Genomic DNA, 22,299 nt, shown 5'->3' with positions numbered 1-22,299 from the left:
TTGGTTTTGGCATAAATTGATTTCTGTCACTGATCTGGAAGAGAGTGATAATTAAGGGAAGGATTATAGTACTAGACTTCAGGTCATACACAGAGAACATGCCCAGGAAGAGATATGTGGGTTTATACCAAGTAGGGTCTGTCTTGATGATGAACACAAGCACACATTTCTCAACCTGAACCAAAAGGTAGAAAAACAAGCCTAGGCAGGATGGAAAGGACGACAATGGAAACCTCCTGTCCTGAGTTTCTAGGGAGTAGAAAGGTGGTTGGATGAAAATTGATTCTATTAAGAGATAACATCAAAGGAATTATTTATCCTTCTCTACTCTGAGCTTGAAAGAGATCGTTGCATGCTCAGTTATGTTCGACTCTGCAACCCCATGGACTGTGGCCCACCAGGCTCCTCTGTCCATGGGATTTCCTAGGCAAGAATACTGGAAAGGGTTGCTATTTCCTTCTCTAGGGGATATTTCCTGACCTAGGGATTAAACCCGCATCTCTTGAGTCTCCTGCATTGGCAGGTAGATTTATTTATTTATTTTTTTTTACCACTGTGCCACCTGGGAAGCCCACTCTGAGCTTAAGACTGTTAAAAATCCCAATGTATAAAACTAGAAATTAATTTTAGTCATGGGATAAACAGCAGAGTATCCTAATGAATGTACTAAATCTTGACCTCTTCTATATAGACGATCTGCAACTTAATATAGCTTGATTACAATTTTTGTTGACTTTACAATAGTGCAAAACGATATGCATTCAGTAGAAACAGTACAGTGAATATGGAATTTTGATTTTTTTCGAAGCTAGCCATATGGAGTAAGATACCCTCCTGCTGCTGGGCAGTACAGTGAGCTGCAGCTCTGTCAACCACGTGATCATGAGAGCAAATATGTTTACAAGCACTGTACCTCCATACAACCATCCTGTTTTTCACTTTCAGTACAGTATTCAGTAAATTACATAAGTTATTCAACACTTTGTTATAAAATAGTCTTTGTGTTAAATGTGTTTGCCCATCTGTAGGCTAATGTAGGTGTTCTGAGCACATTTCAGGTAAGTGAGGCAAAGCTATGATATTCAGTAGGTTAGGTGTAGTATATGCATTTTTTACCTATGCTATTTTTAACTTATGATGGATTTATCAGGATGTAACCCCACCAGAAACTGAGGAAGATATGTATAGGATTCAGAACAATGTGGGTGACTAGCTGTGTCTTATCAATCTCAGTTTTGAAAATAAGTGAGTAGTAAACTGAACTCTGGAGAGAAGAAAGGGCAAAATCTCCAAGTGTGTGTGGGTTGGGAGGGTATGACTGTCACTTAGAATATTATCTATATTAAAATAAGTTCTCCACATGTGTTATATGTCTGATGAACAGATTAATATATCATTATGACTAAAATAGAGCATTTCAGTGCACTAAAAAAGCACTGGTTTTACATATTTATAAATTCTTTGAAGCTCTAAGAGATGGAATAAAGGCATATATTCACGTTTTTTCTTTAACAGAGGCAAAATAGTTGGTTATATATCTTGGTATAACAGTACTTGAGAAATAAATGGAAGAATTCCAAGATTAAAGTATATCTCATTTGTATTTCTAAGTTTTATGCCCTTAAGGAGAGATAAAGATATAGATATACAGATATAGCCATATACACATAACCTTTTCTCTGTGGGAAATATGCTGAACCTATGAGAACTATTGGATTATGTGTTTTCCTCATTGCTCTTTGTTTCAAACTAAGCAGTCTATCCACATTTCTCATGAGAAGTAACAGGATCTCTGTTTTATGTGAGGAAAGAATGTTGAGAAATTCTAATGGTTCTACTGTTTCAGACCTGTAGAATAAGAACTGCCAAACCCAGAAAGAAAATTGTGGAGATGGGACTCATACAATAAGATAAAGTCGAGTGTCTTAAATCCTGAAATACCGATCATCTATGATGTTGTACACCATCACCACAATTCTTTCTCATATGCAGCAAAGGCTTTTTCACATTTCTCAAATTTTTGTTCAAACCCTGCCACCAGTTGAATGTCCTTTCCCCTCCCCTCTAAACAGTCATCATTTTCAGTTCACACTTTTCTCTTTCTCTATGATCTCTTCTGTTAATTCTACCCACAATGAAATTCACATATGGTGAAATCCTATATCTATGATTGCTAATTTTGATTATAAAACATACTGGTTATTATCAATGTTTCCTGTGTTAATCACTGTGTTATTTGGAACAACTGATTGACATAAATTTTAAACATCACAAATTTTAAAATTGAGATTCTAAGATTGAAACTATCTTCTAGATTTATTTAAAATATTTTTATGTGATCTATGAAATTCTGATCAATTTTAGGGGAAGTGGATACAGAAATTTTGGTGAGTTTAAGGAAACTGCTGACATTTTATGAAGTCCAGCCAAAAGATCAAAATAGGTCTCCTACTAAAAGCTTCTCTGTAAGGCATACAGTTGATATATTTCTTAGACAACCTCCAGAGCAGTGTCCAGAGACTACCATCCCTATAGAACTTCTCATCTGCTAAAATCACCTTGGGCTGTGCTGTGCTAAGTCACTTCAGTTGTGCCCAACTCTTTACGACCCTACGGGCTGTAGCCTGCCAGGCTCCTCTGTCCATGGGATTCCCCAGGCAAGAACACTGGAGTGGGTTGCCGTGCCCTCCTCAGGGGATCTTCCTGACCCAGCGATCAAACCTGCATCTCTTACATTTCCTGCATTGGCAGGTGGGTTCTTTACCACTAGTGCCACCTGAGAAGCCCTAAAATCACTTTATCTACCTTCTATTGGAAGCACTTGGTTATTACTAAGCAAAACAATAGTGTATGGGATTTGTACTCTTACCAATGCACCTGGTTATCTTCTCTTCCCAGTAATGTGGCAGTTTGACAATTATAACTACTAAATATCAAATCTGTAATATATGAACTACATTCTAGCAGTCAGTAGAATTCAAGATATTGTTTTTTTAATATTCCTGGCTCAATCATAATTTCTCTAAAAACCACTGAAGCTCTAACATCAATATTGACACCTTCACAAAAATTCATGTTTATGAGTTTATTAAATTATTTTTGTATCTGCTTGTTTCCCTTGAGGGAAGTATTCATGCCTTCTTAATTAAATTTATTTAGTTTTGGGGTATTATTAGTGCTACTCATTTTCCTCAAGCCTTTAATTTCATTCAATCAGGTCATAGATACAACACTTATTACTGGTTCTAAATATTCACAGCCATATATATAGGACTCAAGATTTCTTCAAAATGTCTGGTCTATAAAATTCAGCATGTAAATAACTTAGATAACTTTTCCTTTTTTGGAGGGGTGTGCATGGAGAGATGTCTACTTAAGTTTTCTATCCTTCTATCTACTTTTCATTCCCTATTGTACCTACCTCCAAAAGGTACATATTTAGAATGAGATTAACAACTTCATCACTAATATTACTAAATAAAAAAGTTACAGTAATGTGTTGAGTTAGAATCTATAGATATTCTACACATATGATAAATAACAAATTTCAGGTGGTAAGTGCAAATCAGCTTACAGGAGTGAATGCAGTTACTTATTTTCCCTACATCATCTCTTGCAGTTCTATATATCTTGAACTATGTACTTCATTGATCCAACTAAAATCAAGCAACTTTTACACTTAGTGCCTTAACAACATGCTCCCGTATTTTCTTGGTCCTTACTCCATACACAATGGGGTTGAGAAAAGGGGGCACCAAAAGATACATATTTGCAATAAAAATATGGATATGTGCAGGTATATTTTTCCCAAAACGGTGAGTGAAAATGGAAAAACCAGTTGTGGAGTAAAAGACAAGAATAACACAAACATGGGATCCACATGTGCCCAAAGCCTTAAAGCCAGCTTCTCGAGATGGCAAGCGGAATACAGACTGGAGGATGAAGACATAGGATACAGCAGTAAGAATCACATCACATGAGCCAATGATAGAAGCCACACTGAGGCTGTAACGTGAGGTGGCCCCTGTGTCCACACACGCCAGCTTCAGCACAGCCATAAACTCACAGTAGGTGTGGGCAATGATCCGTGTTCTGCAGTAAGGCAGCTGTTTGAGCAGAATGGGGTGTGGAGAAAAGAAGGCAACTCCCCGAATCACCACAATAATACCCATTATAGTGATGTGAGTGTTGGTCAGTATGGTGGTGTGGCGCAGTGGATGACAAATGGCCACATAACGGTCAATGGCCATGGTCAGGAAAAAGCCTGATTCCATGGTAGTGAAGCTGTGAATGAAGAACATTTGGGTCAGGCAGGCATCAAAGGCAATGTCATGGGCTCCAAGCCAGAAGAGACAGAGCATGCGAGGCAGTGTAGACGTGGAGAGGACCAGGTCAGTGACGGAGAGCATACACAGAAAGAGGAACATAGGCTCATGGAGGCTTCGCTCTGCCCTTACCACGGCCAGAATGGTCATATTCCCCACCACAGCCACCACATACATGGAGCAGAAGGGAATCCCAATCCAGACATGCAGGTGCTCCAGTCCTGGGATGCCCATCAGCGAGAAGGTGACAGGAGAGGGATGAGAAGTGTTGAGAGGAGGCATGATGGTTTTTTCTTTGATTTTTATCAGTTTTTCTGAAGATAAAGTTGCCATGCCAAGATGACCACAACCAGAAGCTGAAAACATGGGAGATTTAGTTGAGGAAGACCCTTAATGATCTGTTTCTAAAACAATTCAAACTCATAACCACATGAATTTCAGTTCACTAGGATCAGAGAAATAAAATGTGTAACATCATACCAAATACTGTGTTTGCAAATACATGAAGATTATTCATGTGTCACTGCATATCATCATGGGTGCAGATAGGTCATCTTATCCATTTATTTCCAACAAAAAGTTTCTCTCTTTACTTAATTCAACAACTATTTGCTAAGCAGTTACTGTGTAACAAACCATGTCCTAGGCGCTGGGAATAAAGTAACACACATCAGATATTCTTCTCAAGGAGATTAGACTCTACAGGAAAAACATCACAATAGGATGGTGATGAAAATGTTACGTAAGCTGATATCTAAATTTTGGAGCTCACACTCTATCTAGGATGTTAGACATTCTTGGAATGGAAATAGCAAGAAATATTACTGTGAAGCAGGAGCAAACAGACAAGAGTGTCAGTGGTGGGAACTTAAAAATCAAAGGAGAAAGCAGGAGGCGATGAAGGCAATTTTTCCACATCAATGACTTAATCTTCACTTCCCCACTGTCCATTTTAGCAAAACATCAATTTTATAAATGACTGTGTTGAGAATATTCTAAAATTATCTGCTTCAGTTTCATCTGTAAAAACTTTATGAAAGATATTTAATTTTCCGATGATTATATGGTTCCAAATTTGTTGTAGATAACCCGACTTGGTGTGTTTTCATCTGTCACTCGTAAGTTCTCCATACCACCAGTTCCATAGGATTTATATTTCCTTTCCACTTCTTCCTGTGATAGTTGCCTGAAAACTATATTGGTAACATATTCACGCTTTTCCAAATGCAGTATCACAAAGTGAAAAGTGCACAGTTAATATTTAAACTATGGATTTCTGACTTGATAAAGTGGAGTCTGAGAAGAGTATGCTCAAATTCCCCAAGGTGAGTGATACAAGATACTATTCCTCAGAATGCAGAAGTATCTTCCAAAGCCATCTTGGGTTTTGACTTCCCTCTTCAAGCTGCTTTCATGTCAGTGATAAACAGAAACTATGTTCTTTGGAGCAAGACTCCTTAATCTCTCAGTCAGTATTTCTCTCAAGTGAGAAGACTTTCCATGGCTGTAATTGATTAAATAGAGACATTTTAAAACTTTTGGGGAGTTATTGAAAATTCTTGTTTCACTAGAAGACTGCATAACTCACAGTCTAGGTGATTTAAGTAGTAGAAATAAACAATCTCCACCTCCTGATTTAAGAGAAAGAAAGTTAAAATGCAGGCAATCAAACTCCTGGAGTTACATATTAAATCTGATAACTAAAAATTCGTAGGGTTGCATGCAGTAAAAATGTGATATCAGTTGGAGTATTTCCAAATGAGAGAATGATCTTGACACCCTTGGGCTGGCTTCTTAAATGACAATAATATATCCCATGCCTCTGGATCTCCTTTGTCACACTGCCTATGTATCTAATATGAAGCCATGGTGTATTATGATGTCAGCTTTTTCCTATTTTTTCTACTGTATACCTTTTAAATAAAGACATTATCATATGTCCTTTGGAAAAAATATAAACAAGGACTATACATATACACACACATGTGAATATATACATATATGTGTATGTGTGTGCTAAATCACTTCAGTCATGTCCAACTCTGTGCCACCCTATGAACTGCAGCCTGCCAGGCTACTCTGTCCATGGGATTCTCCAGGCAAGAATACTGGGGTGGGTTGCCACACCCTCTTCCAGGGGATATTCCCAACCCTAGAGATAAAACTCAGGTTTCTTAAGTCTCCTGCATTGGCAGGCTGGTTCTTTACTAGAGCCACCTGGGAAGCCTATAAATATATATGCACACATATATACATGAAATATATATATATATGTGAATATAGATGAATGTCTATTAAGGTTAATGCTATTCAATATTTTCCCATACTCTGTATTTCAAACAGGCTATTTCACTGTAGAGAGAGGCTCTTTTGTGCTCCTTCATTTATTCCTCCAGAAACCCACATTCTAACAAAAGCAGAGCTGTTCATACTTGATTGGTAAATTGACCTGCCTGTGCGCATGCTCACTCACTCAGCTGTCTGACTCTTTGAGACCCCATGAACTGTGGCCCACCAGGCTCCTCTGTTCATGGAATTCTCCAGGCAAGAATACTGGAGTGAGTTGTCATTTCCTCCTTCAGGGGATCTTCAACCCAGGGATCAAACTTGCATCTCCCGTGTCTCTTGCATTGGCAGGTGGATTCTTTACCACTGAGCCACCTGGGAAGCTCTCTGTAAACTGACCTAATGATGTCTAAAATATCAGTTATTGAATAAATCATATTGCTTTATGATTCTCATAGTTCTAGTGGAGGGCTAAGCCTACATGGCAAAGAAGACTTTGGGATCTCCCCCAGATAAAGGTGATGGGTGTGGAGGTGGGGGCTAAGAAGGTTAAGGAAAAGAAGGACTCTTTATATCATTACAAATTATTTTGTTGTAGCAAAACCCTTGGTTACTAGCTATCTGTTCTCCCCCATCTCCCATCAAGGCAGCTACACTGAGTAGTACAGCCATCAGCTCTTGAGGAGAAATATGATTTTCTTATGTCTCAAACAAGTTCTTCTGAAGATAATGTGAACTCATAAAGAAGCAAATAATTATCCCTTAATATGCTTACCAAAATCACGTAAATGCACCTAAGTGGTCCAAATACCACTAACCGAAAAATTGTTTTCTAGGCATCTACATTTACCAAAACTTTATTCTAGTGAAAAACTCTTGAACTGCACATATGTGGCTTTTTGAATGGTTCACCTTATAAAGCACACCATAAAGAAGCAAGTTGTAATGCAGTCAACTATCGAGTGAGATATGAATTCTATAGCAATAACAGCAATAGACCTAATTAAGTTTTGTGCCTAAAGGAAAGTCTCCTTAAGTGGTACCTAGAATGGTATCTAAAGAACATATTACTTCTGGTCTTGGGAACTGATATATATATTTGAAATATGTACATGATATATGTGTATATAGATATATATACACACATCTATAGGCATGTGTGTATATATATGTACACAAAACATAGATATAGGTATAGATACAGATATAGATATCAAAAGAATAAGAGCACAAAGTTCAATTAGGAAGAGCAATCATAACACAATGAACTGAAAATTTTATGTAATTTGGATTCAATGAGTACACAACAGATGAGATTCTATGGGCAATAAGTACATGAATACATATATTGTATAACCTACAGAAAATTTTATTATCCAATGTTTACAACAGTGTATTTCACTTATTAATATATGTTATATGCATAAACACAAAATAGAACACTGCAAAAGATGAAAAGTACACACACTGATACACAATCAGTTTTCAAAGTGCTTTTGTCTACAAGCATACATGATATGATCACTAGGATGACATTAGCTTGAAAATACTAACCTATGAGTCCAGATGACACAAGGTATCCATTTTCTTGTTACCCATGTTTTATTTTTTTGAATGAATTATGCAATGTAAAATAATTTTAAAAAGAGAGACAACCCTTACTTCTATGATATCCTTAGAAAAGATCTATGCCTACTAAAATCCGGTTCTTTCAAAATTTCATCCATTGAGAATAAGTGTGTATTTCCTCTGCTCAAAGACTATTTCTCCTTCTTTGAATTTAGGTCGTTCATAAGATAAGATGGTGTGTTTTATGGAATCTCATGTCTTATAAAGTTATACTGAGATCACCCTTTTCTCCACCCTTCTCTACTTTCATAACAACCCTAAGTCACTTGTACAAGAAACTGATTTAGAACCAACAAGAAATTCAAACACCTAGCTTTTATATGCAGCAGCCTCAACATAATATTCTCAGAGGATAAGCAAAAATTACATTTGTCACAAAGGGGTCCCTATGGAATTAATACCAGAAGGAAGACTATTTTGTATACTTGAAGCAATTGATAATCTACATAATTTGAGAGCTAGCAGTTTATTTCTGTATTTCCTCAGATTTTAGTGACACATATAGCCATTTTTCAAAAATATGATATTATTTAATGTCAACCACTTAACAGGACCTGAGATCCTGAAAAAGGTAAATAACATGTTGTTTATTGCTTTGATTAACACAGTTTAATTACCACTTGAAACAAGAGTGAGTGATTCGATTTCCTTTGGATATATTCCTAAAAGTGGAGTTACTGAATAATATGCCACTTCTGTGCTTTGCTTTGTTTAAATTTTTGAGGAAACTCCATACTGTGTCCCATCATTATTGCATTAATTTATATTCTCACAGAGTACAGGGATTTCTGTTTATTCACAGTCTATCCAAAATTTGTTGCTGTTGTCTTTTTTGCACGCTAACCTTCATAATAGGTGATATCCATTGTGACTTTGATTGGCATTTCCCTTATAATTAGTGATGTTGAACACCTTTTTCATATAAATATTAGCCATTCTTGTCTTCTTTTGAGAAACATCTCTTCAGGTCACTTGCCTAATTTCTAATGGAGTTACTTTATCATTGCTGCACTGAGTTACATGAAATATATGAATTCCTCATATATTTTGGATCCTAACCCCTGAACAACTCCGTGGCTTGCAAATATTTCCTCCCGTTCCATAGATTATTGTTTACTCTGTTGATTGTTTCCTTTAACAGGAGAGAATCTTTTTAGTTCCACACAAACCCATTTGATTATTTTTGCTTTGCTGGCTAATTTTTGATGCCATGTCTAAAACATCATTGCCCAGACAAATGTGAAGAAGCCTTTTCCCTCCATTTTCTTCTAGGAGTTTTATGGTTTCAGGTCTTTAATCCATTTTTGTTCATTTTTTGTATGATGCTAGATAGAGCTCTAATTTCATTCTTCTGCATGTGGGTGTCCAGTTTGTTTTTGTTTTTGTTTTTGGCTGTTGAAATTAAAAATTTATTTCCAAATGAAAATATGTAGATTTTCAGGATAATTTGTAGCAGTAGCCGTGAAGTTGCTTTTGTAATTCTATTGTTACTATTCTACATAGTGTTTGCCCAATACCATTTATTGAAGAGAATATCCTCTTTTCCATTGTGTTCTGGCACCCTTGTAGAATGTATGGGTTTATTTCTAGGTTGTGTTCTCTGTTACATTGATTTGCTTTCTCTGACTTTATGCCAGTTCCATACTGTTTTGATTATTATGCTGCTGCTGCTGCTGCTAAGTTGCTTCAGTCATGTCTGACTCTGTGCAACCCCATAGACAGCAGCCTACCAGGCTCCTCCATCCATGGGAGTTTCCAGGCAAGAGTACTGGAGTGGGTTGCCATTGCCTTCTCCATTTGATTACTATAGCTTTGAAATATATTTTGAAACCAGGAAGTGAGATGCCTCCATCTTTGTTCTTACTCAATATTGCTTTGACTATTTGAGATCTTTTGTCATTCCATATGAATTTTAGATTTTTTTTTCTATTTCTGTTTGAATGCCATTAAATTTTCAATAGCATTTACACTGAATCTGTAGATCACTTTAGACAGTTTGGAAATTTTAACAATACCAATTCTTGTAATCCATGAATGTAATGTCTTTCCAATTACCTGGATCTTCTTTCATTTTTTTCTCAATAGCTTTATAATTTTCAGTGTTCAAGTTTTTTGCCTCTTTGTTTATGTTTGTTCATAACTATTTTATTCTTTTTGTTGGTATTCTGAACAGAATTGTTTTCTCAATTTCCTTTTAGCATTGTTTACTGATTTTGTACAAAAACAAAATGATTTCTTATACTGATTTTGTGTTGTGCAACTAAATTTATTAGTGCTAATAGTTACAATTAATAAAACAGAATACTAAACTATTCACTAGTATCAGGAGTAAGCAGTCATACATTCTGCACTTTATTCTTGCCATCTTAATCTTTCTTCAATTGGCTCTCCATCACAGCTGCTAAACTCACTTATCTGCTTTGTACTGGAAGACTCCATCCCATATTACCCTGAATTTTACTAATAATTTCCCTCAATGCCCAACTTTTTAATGATGACTCATTTCATATCTTTAAAAAGAAAGAGAAAAGTGGTTTACATTACACTATAGACTAAAGTTGAGGTTAAGTATTCAGACACACACACACACACACACACACATGCATTTATTGAGTATTTAATTCAATATATGTTCTTCCCAACCTGGAAATGAAGGATTTTTATTTATTTATTTATTTCCAATTTTGGAAACATCCATTTTCCAATCACATAGAGAGAAAAGATGTATCTAGGGAGCCTCAAGTGTATGGCTCACAACAAAGGGCTCACTATCTTTTAAAAGATTGTGTTTAAAGGATAGGTAAGTTTGTGTATATATGCACATATATGTACAGGGAGGCTGCTTCATTAAAAGATTGTGTCAGAACTGCAGTTCTAACAGAGAGCTTGAAACAACTTCCTGTTGTGTAACACAACTTGAAACAACTGTTTGTGTTCATACTGCAAAGCTGAACATGATGGCTCCTTACTCATCACAGCTCTAAGCACCAGGTAAAGAAGATTTCTGCCTAAAGGAACATCAATGCATACACAGGAAACAGGTATAGCCAAACTAAGTATACATTCATGTAGTGACTTAGAAGTTTTAAAGAGTATTACACGGACTATATGGGCCAGAGATAAGTAGTAAAAAGGCAAATACCAACAGAGACATGAAGAAATAAGAAGAAGATTCCAGTGTATCCTACTGATCCAAGAAAACGTTGACATTAATTCTTGCTTAAATGACTTCACTTTCAACTCTAGTTAACCAATTTTAATGAAATTAATTCTTTCCTAAAACATTTTCTCCTTCAAATCCACATATTAAATACTTTACCATTCAAAATAGATGAGGAATACTGTGAGAAATACGGCTAGAGAAGCAAGATTATATGTGTGTGTGTGTATAAGTGTACATATATATATGAAGGTATGTACATATATATGCATTTTTATACATATGCATATATACACAAACTTCTCCATCTCCCACAATATTCCCTATCACAATGAACTGTAATGACATAAAATGTATGTATGACCTTTGTTTCAAGACTATTCTTTTGCTATATCCATCCCTTTGCTTGAATTTCTTCATTATGTTTTTCACTCAGTAAGCTTCAATTTACAATTTATAATTCAAATAAAATCTAAGACAAGGTAAAACTAATCTGTGATAATAAAAACAAGAATTATTAATAGTTGCTTGAAATGAAGAGAGGTTTGGATGATGATTTGGAATGTGGCCTAAGGGAGTCTCTGAGATACTGAAAATTTTTAGTACCTAAAAATTAGGTAATGATTACATAGTAGTATACATATATTAAAAGTTCATCATATTGAGAAACAGAATCATTATCCTTTTGATGGACATTTCAGCCATTGGGGTTAGTCTGAAAACGACTACTACAAAAATTACTATATAAGACTTACTGTGGACTTATATGTGTTACTTTTTAGTAAACACTATATAGTAGAATTGTTGGGTCATGAAGGAATTTTGTATTTGTTTGAAAGTAAAATTCTAATAGAGACAAAAACGATTAAACCATATTGATATGAGGCATACAAAGAATATACATATATGTACATACATTTATACATATATACTAGTGTTCAATAATGTAGCTATAAAATGAAAAATCTTTGTCTTTCTTGCTTTATGCTTTAAAAATGAATATTTTACCATTCTATGTATATGAATGGCTTCAAATTCTTTGTAGAATAATATTAAATGAATAAATATACACATAAATATATACAATGAATAACATTTCTGAAATGTTTTTTGCCTAAAAGAGATTATATTCTTTTAATGGAAGATCTCAAATTAATAAATGCAGATTGGAGAAAGGAGAAAGTGGGGAGACAAATATTCCAGAAAGAGTGGACAACTGATAAAAACCTTACTCTGAGAAAACAGTGTGATAGGCATAAAAAAAGAGAGTGAGAAAAAAGAGAGAAAGTGGAAGAAAGGAAGGAAAGACAAGAAAGAATTGAAAGACGAGCAATTATAAAGGAGTAAAATGAAAAACAATCAGAAAGTAGAGAAAAGAAGGTAAGATAATGAGATGGGAAGAAGGGAGAGATGTCAGCCTTTAGAATAAATTCCTGAGGAAACTGAAGAAAAAAGAATAGTAAAAGTAATGAAGATGATAACTGTCAGTTCATGAAAGCATTTTCTTCTCCTCATAATTCAAATTGATTTTGTTTGTGTACTGAAGCTGGATAAATAATTCTGAGGCTGGAAAACTACTGACAACTTAATACCCAAAATAAAACCATAAAGAAGTAAATAAACAAAAATGTGATGGCATCATGAGAGGATTGAAAGTGAGTGCAGACAGTTAAGCCTCACTCAGAAGAAAACTACCTAGGTGCACATCCTCATATTTTGGTCACTGTCACTTAAAACCCCACAACCTGCATGCTTGCTACAGAAAGGCAATTTGCCATCTTCACATTGCAGTCTTAGTTAATTAATGATTTTTGAGGTGAGTGAGTGAACTACTAAAGCTCTGGGTCAGGAAACAGTCTACATTTGCAACCGTTGAGAGGGAAAACCTATTACTGACAGTCTTCTTAGATCCTTATCTCTTCAGTTCAGCTCAGTTCAGTTGCTCAGTCGTGTCTGACTCTTTGTGACCCCATGGACTGCAGTCCTGGAGCTTACTCAAACTCCTGTCCATTGAGTCGGTAATGCCGTCCAACCATCCTTACCTCGTAACAACTATCAACCTCTTCTGTGACAGTCAGTATAGTTAGCTTTGAATAAAACATTTTAAAAACCTGACTACTCAGCAAGTCTCCTTTATAATAATGAATAACTTTAATGTGCAAGGAGATCCAACCAGTCCATTCTGAAGGAGATCAACCCTGGGATTTCTTTGGAAGGAATGATGCTGAAGCTGAAACTCCAGTTCTTTGGCCACCTCATGTGAAGAGTTGACTCATTGGAAAAGACTCTGATGCTGGGAGGGATTGGGGGCAGGAGGAGAAAGGGACAACCGAGGATGAGATGGCTGGATGGCATCATGGACTCAATGGACATGAGTCTGAGTGAATTCCGGGAGATGGTGATGAATAGGGAGGCCTGGCGTGCTGCGATTCATGGGGTTGCAAACAGTCGGACACGACTGAGCGACTGAACTGAATGTTTTTCTAAGATATATCTAAGAGATTCAGAGGGTTATCAGCACATACCAAAGCTCTGTATACCTAAAACAGTAATTCCAAAGAGTACTTTAAGCCTTCAGAACTCTAAGCCCTTAGAGTAAATGGGACAGAAAAGAGCCCAGCAATGACCTGCTGGGCAGTGTGCTCACTCATGCTCAGCCTACTGCTTCTGCTAGAGGGAAACAGACTAACATTTTAAAATGCTGCCTTGGTCATTAATTTTTTTGTCCATTGCCATGTCATTTCTGTTCTCTGTGTTTAGAATTTTTCATCAACAAAAAGAGAGTTGGGGAGCTAGATTAATATAATTTAGATTTGAAATAATTTTGCAGATAATTTAGCCTCATCTTGTTATTTATAGTCCTCAAGTAATTCATTATATATGAAAAATGGTTCCCATGATTTTGGATTCAAGTCACCTGGAGGCCTGTTGACTCTAATGTTCTTCAGCTTCCTGAAAACTAAAAAGAATAATTATGAGCAACAGACCATCTATGTCTGTGGAGATATGGTATATGTTTGAGGGATATGGAAAGTAAGATAATATAGAAAAATTATAAGCCTTGAAGAGGTTTAGTATCTTATCAGTTTATACAAAATATTAGTCTTCTTTGTGATGGGACAAAAGATATCCCAATCTCCTTCTGGCTTCTTGCTCCTATTGGAGATCATCTATTAGCACCTTTTCTTCCTCTTCTTCTCAATAAGTAAGAATTAGATGACCCTGTGTGTGACTAGATTATTTAAAAGCTATGGTGCACTGGGATGACCCTGAGGGATGGGATGGGAAGGGCGGTGGGAGGGGGTTCAGGATGGAGGACACATGTACACCAATGGCTGATTCAGGTGAATGTATGGCAAAAACCACTACAATATTGTAAAGTAATTAGCCTCCAATTAAAACAAACAAACAAAAAGCTAAAGGTCAACAAACCCAAGCCCTTATTGTTTCTCATCCTAATTGTATTTTTTAAATTAAATTTATTTATTTTAATTGGAGGCTAGTTACTTTACAATATTGTATTGGTTTTGACATACATCAACATGAATCCACCACGGGTGTACATGTGTTCCCCATCCTGAACCCCCCTCCCACCTCCCTCCCTACCCCATCCCTCTGGGTCATCCCAGTGCACCAGCCCCAAGCATCCTGTATCCTGCATCAAACCTGGCCTGGAGATTCATTTCATATATGATATTATACATGTTTCAATGCCATTCTCCCAAATCATCCCACCCTCTCCCTCTCCCACAGAGTCCAAAAGACTGTTCTATACATCTGTCTCTTTTGCTGTCTCACATACAGGGTTATCATTATCCTCTTTCTTCCATATATATGCGTTAGTATACTGTATTGGTTTTAATGCAATTTAGATGCATTGGGTTATTCCTACTAATTCACAAAGCTTGTAAATGAGTAACTATTACAAATACACTTTAAAAAATCCTAACTATATGATACTAAAGATATCACCTTAATATTTTGGCTGTGGTCAATCTTATACATAGGAAGATGAAGAAAGCTCTTAAGCTCTGGATTCATCTTCTTGTGAGTTCTTTATTTTTTTTTTTCCATTTCTATAATCAAGGAGTTTTCAGTTGTGTGTTTTGTTTGGCTTCTTCAATATTATTAGCTTGTTCTTGGTAAAATAACCAGTTTTTTCATAGCTACTATAGATAATATCTGAACTGTGCCAACCACCAATCTATTCTATATATTATCTCATTTAGCACTGAGGTAAGTGAAGTTATTACTCCTTTATAGGCAAGTGAACTCTAATATTCCATAAAATCTTCAGCAAGATTCTATAGTTACGTGTGGGAGGGTGGGATCTAGGATTAGTAGCCAGGTCACCTGGCATATTTTCAAGCACTTAATTTTAACTTCTTGTTTTTCAGTCACTCAGTTGTGTCCGACTCTTTGTGACCCCATGGACTGCAGCACACCAGGCTTCCCTGTCCTTCACCATCTCCTGGAGTTTGCTCAAACTCATGTCCGTTGAGTCCATGATACCATCCTACCATCTCATCCTCTGTCATCCCTTTCTCCTCCTGCCTTCAATCTTCCCCAGCATCAGGGTCATTTCCAACGAGTTGGCTCTTTGCATCAGGTGGCCAGAGCATAACTGTGTTAACTGTGCTATGCTGTGCTCAGTTGCTCAACTGTGTCAGACTCTTTGTGATCCAATTACTGATAACTAGACAACTAATCTGATAAAAGCATTGTCATCAAGTGGGTGTGACTATTTTTGCCTTTACAATTCAGGCAATTTTTGAATTCAGGAGATACTGATTTATTTGGATTCTGAGATTTCCTTTTCTCTTAGTTTCTATAGTTTCTCACAACTCACACATAATTATTAGCAACATCTTCCACACATTTCATCATTTCTCCCACTACATTCTTCCGAATACCACATATAAATATCAAAGAAAATTATTGGTCACAACATTTATTGCTTTAATCCATATCTTATGACTATTATGACTATAGTACTAATATCAGTACAGTATATAGCATTCATATTTGTGCAGGATCACAAGCAAAGAGATCTCAGTGTACCTCCATCATTCTTTTTTCATTCATATGAGAATTATTATACCTAAAATCCCTTTTATACCTCTGTGCTGCTGCTGCTGCTAAGTCGCTTCAGTCATGTTTGACTCTGTGCTATCCCATAGATGGCAGCCCACCAGGCTCCCCTGTCCCTGGGATTCTCCAGGCAAGAACAGTGGAGTAGGTTGTAAATGTGCTTTAACTGACTATGAAACAGCTACTTATATGATCTTTTCAAGATACTGACACCATAGACAAACAAAAATAGAGACTTCTGCTTCTATTCATAAATGGCTTCCTTTTCCATGGTATATGAATATGACCAGATCAGAGGAAACCTCTTTGTGGGAGTAGTTTCAATCAGTTCTTAGGCATGGACAGACAGTAGTAAAATATGAAATGGTCCAAATATTACAGAATGATTAATGAATCAGACATTAATAGGAAATAAAAATAAATTTCTTAAATTTGAGATTAGGTTCTTATAAAAGGGAACGCAAGTCAAATACAGAAAAGAGTATAAATCTAGGGAGATACTAAGAGTTGGTCATTATATTCAAAAGTACTTCAGAATCCAAGCCAAAGCTAATTAACCACAGTATACTGTAGAGAGTCATAGTACAATTTGGGGTCACAGTACAGTGTAAAGCTATTAAAAAGAAAAGTAGGATCCCCACTGCATAAAGCAGGATATACAACTAGTTATCTACTGAACTGTAACTTGTGGAGGAAAAGCATAATATCATTCATCCAGCTATATGTTACATGTAAACTAGCTTAGTTCTGCTTTTGACTCAGTTCTACCCTATTTGCTATTACCCTTCTTGAAATATTTCTCTCTATCCTTTTTTTTTTTAAATTTCCTAAAGCCTCCCTGTAAAAATATCCTCTGTATTTCACCTTCCCTATTCCATGCAACAGGTCTCCTTAAACATAAATGAAGGATAATTTATAGAACCAACAATCCCAGAAGCCTTTTAAAATAGATCACCTTCTCCAAATCTCCTCTAAGGGGCATGCTTAATGCCCTTCCAAATAGTGACTTGTTCAGCATCTTGATATTGGAATAAGTGAATGTAAGATAGCTTAACTCACTCCTACCAATATACAATTGAGAACTAATGCCAATGACCTGGGGATAAGAGCATGCTCTCTGGGACCAAGAGTAGACTGCTTAAGGGTGAAGATTCCCAATAGGATTGTGGACTAATGATCATAGGCGACAGCAATAGTACTTTCTGGATCCTTAAGAATCCTAGGGAGAATTTGCATTTACAGCAAAATTGGGTTGGTATCTAGAGATAAAGAAAGAAAGCCTGACAGTTTTCCAAACAGCCCAGACTCTAGGTCAAGGAAAATGCAAGAGGAGTGTTCTGAGTCATAGTTTCTACTTATATAAATGGTAGGTTAGAAATCCTGAGACTTTTCCCTGTTGTCTCTAGTAAAGGTTTTGTAGGATGGCTTTCTACCGCCATCCTGTCATCCTGCATAAAACCTCTCAATATTCTGGCCTGTCATCTAAAGCACTAAGTTTATTTCTTTAATGTCCAATATGTCTTAATGATAGTGAGGTCAGTGTCCTGTTTCACTTCTCATTCATTCTCTTCTGTAGGTATGAGAATCAGCGGTGAAAAGAGATCACTAACATCCATGGAATTCATGAACATGTCATATATGGACCCCAAAACAGTGACACTGATTGGTATCCCTGGACTGGAGCATGTGCAGTTTTGGGTTGGGTTTTCCTTCTTTGCTGTGTACCTAGTGGCTCTTCTGGGAAACATCATTTTACTGATCATTATCCCTACAGAACGCAGTCTGCACCAGCCCATGTACATCTTCTTGGCAGTGTTGGCAGCCACTGACATAGGACTCTGTGTAGCCATTGCTCTGAAAATGTTGGCTATCTTCTGGTTTGGCTTTTATTCCATGGCCTTTGATGCTTGCTTAGCCCAGCTGTTCTTCATCCATGCCTTGCAGGGCATGGAATCTGGAATCCTGTTGGCAATGGCCTTTGATCGCTATGTTGCCATCTGTGATCCTTTGAGGCACACAACCACCCTTACACCTTTCATTCTGGTTAGTATGGTGCTGGCTGTGGCAATCCGAGCAACAGTGCTCGTTGGCATTTTACCCATTTTACTCAAAAGATTGCACTTTTTCCATTCCATTGTAATTGCCCACTCTTACTGTGAGCACATGGCTGTGGTCAAGCTGGCTGCAGAGGACACTCATATCAATAACACATGTGGTCTTTTCGTAGGTTTCACAATTCTAGGATTTGACATGATTTTCATCCTCGTTTCCTATATCCTTATTTTCCAGGCTGTTTTTCGTCTACACCAAAAGGAGGCACGGCTTAAAGCATTCAACACATGCACAGCTCACATTTTTGTTTTCCTTGAGTTTTATATTCTTGCCTTTTTCTCCTTCTTCAGCCATCGGTTTGGACATGTTGTGCCCTCTACCCACATTCTTCTGTCTACCATCTACCTCCTTGTGCCACCTGCACTCAACCCTATTGTCTATGGTGTGAAAAATAAGGTAATTCGCAAGCGTGTGACATGGATATTTTTCCTGAATCACTGATAATAGCGGTGATCCATCAAATATTAAGATCATAGGAAGAATATTTTCATTTCCTAAAGATAGAGGTGACATTGGCTAAACTCTGTGTATTCATTGTTAAAGACTTCACTTCATCATACTCAAACTTTTAGACATTTATTTCACAAACTACGGATAGAATAAAATAAAATCTATTCAGGTTAATACTGATATTAGTTCTATTTAATAATTTTATTTCTAATTTCATTTTTATTGCTTCCTTTTAATTTGTATTTAATTTGCAATTATATTATTTACTGATAGGAAAATTCATTAATGTTTTTCAATATTTTCCTTTTGCAATATTTGTATTTTAAACTACAGTTACATCTTAAACCATTTTCTCTGCTGCAGCCCAGAATTTTGACAAAAGTCTTAAAGTGCTGTAACATTCCAGTAACTAATAACAAACTGTCATTCATATCTTCCTGGCTTAAACTTTAAAAACACCAAATCAGAGTCCCTCATTTGGAGTAGCTTCTTGAGTCTACCCACATTCCTAATATATCTTACTAGATGAGAGCAGAGAATGTTGGTTACAGTCTAGGATAGATGCCCAAGTGCAACAGTCACAGCTAAAGGAGCTTTTGTCCAGGTGCACAGTTGCCACCACAGACTTTCTACTGGTGCCACTGACATCATTTCTGTTACCCCTAGAGCATCCCTCAAATTGAACTGCCACCTTAACCACTGTAAGCTAGCCTTGAAATATGGCTGCCCTACCAAAACTCCAGTCTTCAAGCAAGCACAGAGAAATTTCTAGGTGATTCTCCATGAGTTGGAGCTTTCCCAGAGTAAGAGACAATCAACCCACAGCTCAGTTTCATTTCCGTCTAGCCCTGCATTCTGGCATCTAGATGTATGTCTAAATTGTTGCATCTCCTGGGAAAGATCCAGTCTTAATAATGATAGGAGTCAAAGCCTGTTGACCTTTTCATATATGGGCTTGCAGGTATTCTCACTCAAGATCAGTCAGGTGGCATGGCTTAGTTTGGCCTGTAATCATCGTTTGTCCCAGTGGCATTATCATTCATATCAGTTCAGATATGGCTACATTCATGGGTAGGCTCATTTCATGTCCAAAGTGGAGAAGCTAAATCTTTCTTCCAATACAGATATAATTTCATTCCAACTTTTATAAATTGTTCTTCTGGATTTGGATCATTAAATGTGAGCAATAACCCAGACATGGTGATGGAAATTGTGCCATCTTTCTCAGTTTACCAGTTCAATCAGTTGCATACCTAAGGTTACTTTATACCATGGTGTACAGTACTGTTCTGTGCTATCAAGGCACTCTTCCTGAGCCATGGACACAAAGCTGGCATTCCTGCACTATTCAGATAATCAGTTGCTTCAATCCCATAGTGCAGTTACCTCTTTAACTTGTACTGTTACAACAAGGCCTTGAACACAGAAAGAATCTTTACATTTCTAGCCATCCTGGAAATGTTCTTAATCTGAATCGATTCATCTAATCTCTTTCTCTAAGCCAGCCATATTGTTAAGTCAACCTATAACTCTGGTTAATGCTCAAAGTATTAAAAAAACATTGTGTTTTCAAATTTCCCTGTGAAATGCAATTTACTTTACAACAGTAATATGATCCAATTGAAGATAATGTTATCCAGAATATTCTAGGATCCCTCATTAATATTTTTCACAATCCTGAATGTAAAATATATCTTCCTTATACTTCTGAAACAGAGGTAGCACAAGAGTTGCCCCTCAAAAAGTCCCCGATGACTTGTATCAGTTAACAAGAACTAATACAAATTATGTCATGCCCTTAACAGATTTTTATCTAAATATGCATTCTGTCTTCTCAGTATAGGGTACTTATATGTAGCTGCACACCTACAATGTAACTTAGCTCCAGTTCTTCAGACAACTGATTAAAACTATGCATCTCTAGTAGACCACACTATGTTCAAACAAAAATTTATACTAATTATGACAAAGTGGTATTGATACAAATACTTTTTTTAAAATGACCAATGTAATAAATAAGAGGTCTAAAATGGACAGTTGTCTGAATATGACAAATATATCACACAGTTCAATAGAGAACAATGTTCTTTCCTTTTAATATATGCTGTTAAGTTGAATATTCATATTTATTACTCTAAAGTTTAGTTCTAACAACTACATCATATACAAAGAGCAGACTGCAGATTTATTTTAGATTTTAATAGAAGGGCCAAATAATAAAGCCATAAGAAGAAAATATGGGGGGGAGGATGTATCTGTATTATATTAGGGTAAGCAAAGTTTTCTTAAAGAGTATTAAATAGGCCATTGGACTATGTTAAAATTAAGCTTTCTATATTCATCTAAAAGCACTACTAATTAAAGGATAAAGATACAAGGAGAAGATATAAACATTTAATTGCACTGACTCCACTGATTACTCTGGTGAAAATTGACAACATAACTATATTCTTCAAACACAAGACTATAGTTATAGCTTCATTTATTTACGTCTTTTAAAAATTTCTTTCAGCAGTGTTTTGTAGCTTTGAGTATATAAGTTTTACATATATTTTGATATATTTTTTGAGCTATTATAAAGGACGTGCATCCATGCTAAGTTGTTTCAGTCATGTCTGACTGTGTGACTCTATGGACTGTAACCCATCAGGCTTCTCTGTCCGTGGGATTCTTCAGGCCAGAATTCTGGAGTGGATTGCCATGCCCTCCTCCAGGGGATCTTCCCGACCCAAGGATCTAATCCACATCTCTTATGTCTCCTGTAATGGCAGCTGGGTTCTTTGCCACTAGCACCACCTGGGAAGGCCATTATAAACGACACTTATTTTTAAATTTTAGTTGCAGTTGTTCATTGACTGAATTTTGTACATGGATTTTGATAAACATTATTTCCAGAAGATTTCCTTAAATTCCTTGGTATTTTCTATGTAAATAGCATGTCACTTGCAAAAAGGGATAATTTTATTTCTTTCCAATCTGAATGTCTTTTTTTCTACCCTTAATGAATATACAAAGACTTCAAATATGATATTGGACAGAAGTGGTCAAAATGATCACCCTTACTTTGTTTCTGGTAATAGACACTAATCTTCAACCATCACTTATATTGTTCTTTATCAACTTGAGAAAGTTTGCTTCTATTTCTAGTTGGCTAAAGTTGTTTTTTTTAAATCATGACTGGATACTAAAATATTTTCAAATGATTTTTGCATGTGTCAATAAAATTATATGACTTTTTCTTGTTAC

General features: G+C 36.3%; 2 protein-coding genes across 3 annotated transcripts in view; one reads left to right on the top strand and one right to left on the bottom strand.

Annotated features, from left to right (window-relative positions):
* Positions 1-3,662: 3,662 nt before the first annotated feature.
* LOC120876653 (olfactory receptor 52E4-like) lies at positions 3,663-4,607 on the bottom strand. The gene has a single exon (XM_040258624.1). It carries the CDS (start codon positions 4,605-4,607, stop codon positions 3,663-3,665), a length of 945 nt encoding a protein of 314 aa, XP_040114558.1.
* A 13,498-nt stretch (positions 4,608-18,105) lies between these two features.
* Positions 18,106-22,299, top strand: part of LOC120876652 (olfactory receptor 52A1-like) — a 9,417-nt gene continuing 5,223 nt past the window's right edge. The window contains exon 1 of one of the 2 annotated variants that reach the window (XM_040258623.1): positions 18,106-19,014. In XM_040258623.1, the coding sequence (XP_040114557.1) occupies positions 18,106-19,014 (909 nt within the window). Of the gene's footprint in view, positions 19,045-22,299 lie in introns of those variants that run through there. The other variant, XM_040258622.1, reaches the window with a different exon arrangement.

Source organism: Oryx dammah, unplaced genomic scaffold, assembly GCF_014754425.2.
Source record: "Oryx dammah isolate SB20612 unplaced genomic scaffold, SCBI_Odam_1.1 HiC_scaffold_17, whole genome shotgun sequence".
In the NCBI taxonomy this organism is placed as follows: domain Eukaryota; kingdom Metazoa; phylum Chordata; class Mammalia; order Artiodactyla; family Bovidae; genus Oryx; species Oryx dammah.
This window is presented reverse-complemented; position numbering and strand designations above follow the sequence as displayed.

What these genes read in the sequence shown, in the direction of transcription:
- LOC120876653 (XM_040258624.1), bottom strand. Translation starts at nt 4,607, where the DNA reads ATGCCTCCTCTCAACACTTCTCATCCCTCTCCTGTCACCTTCTCGCTG.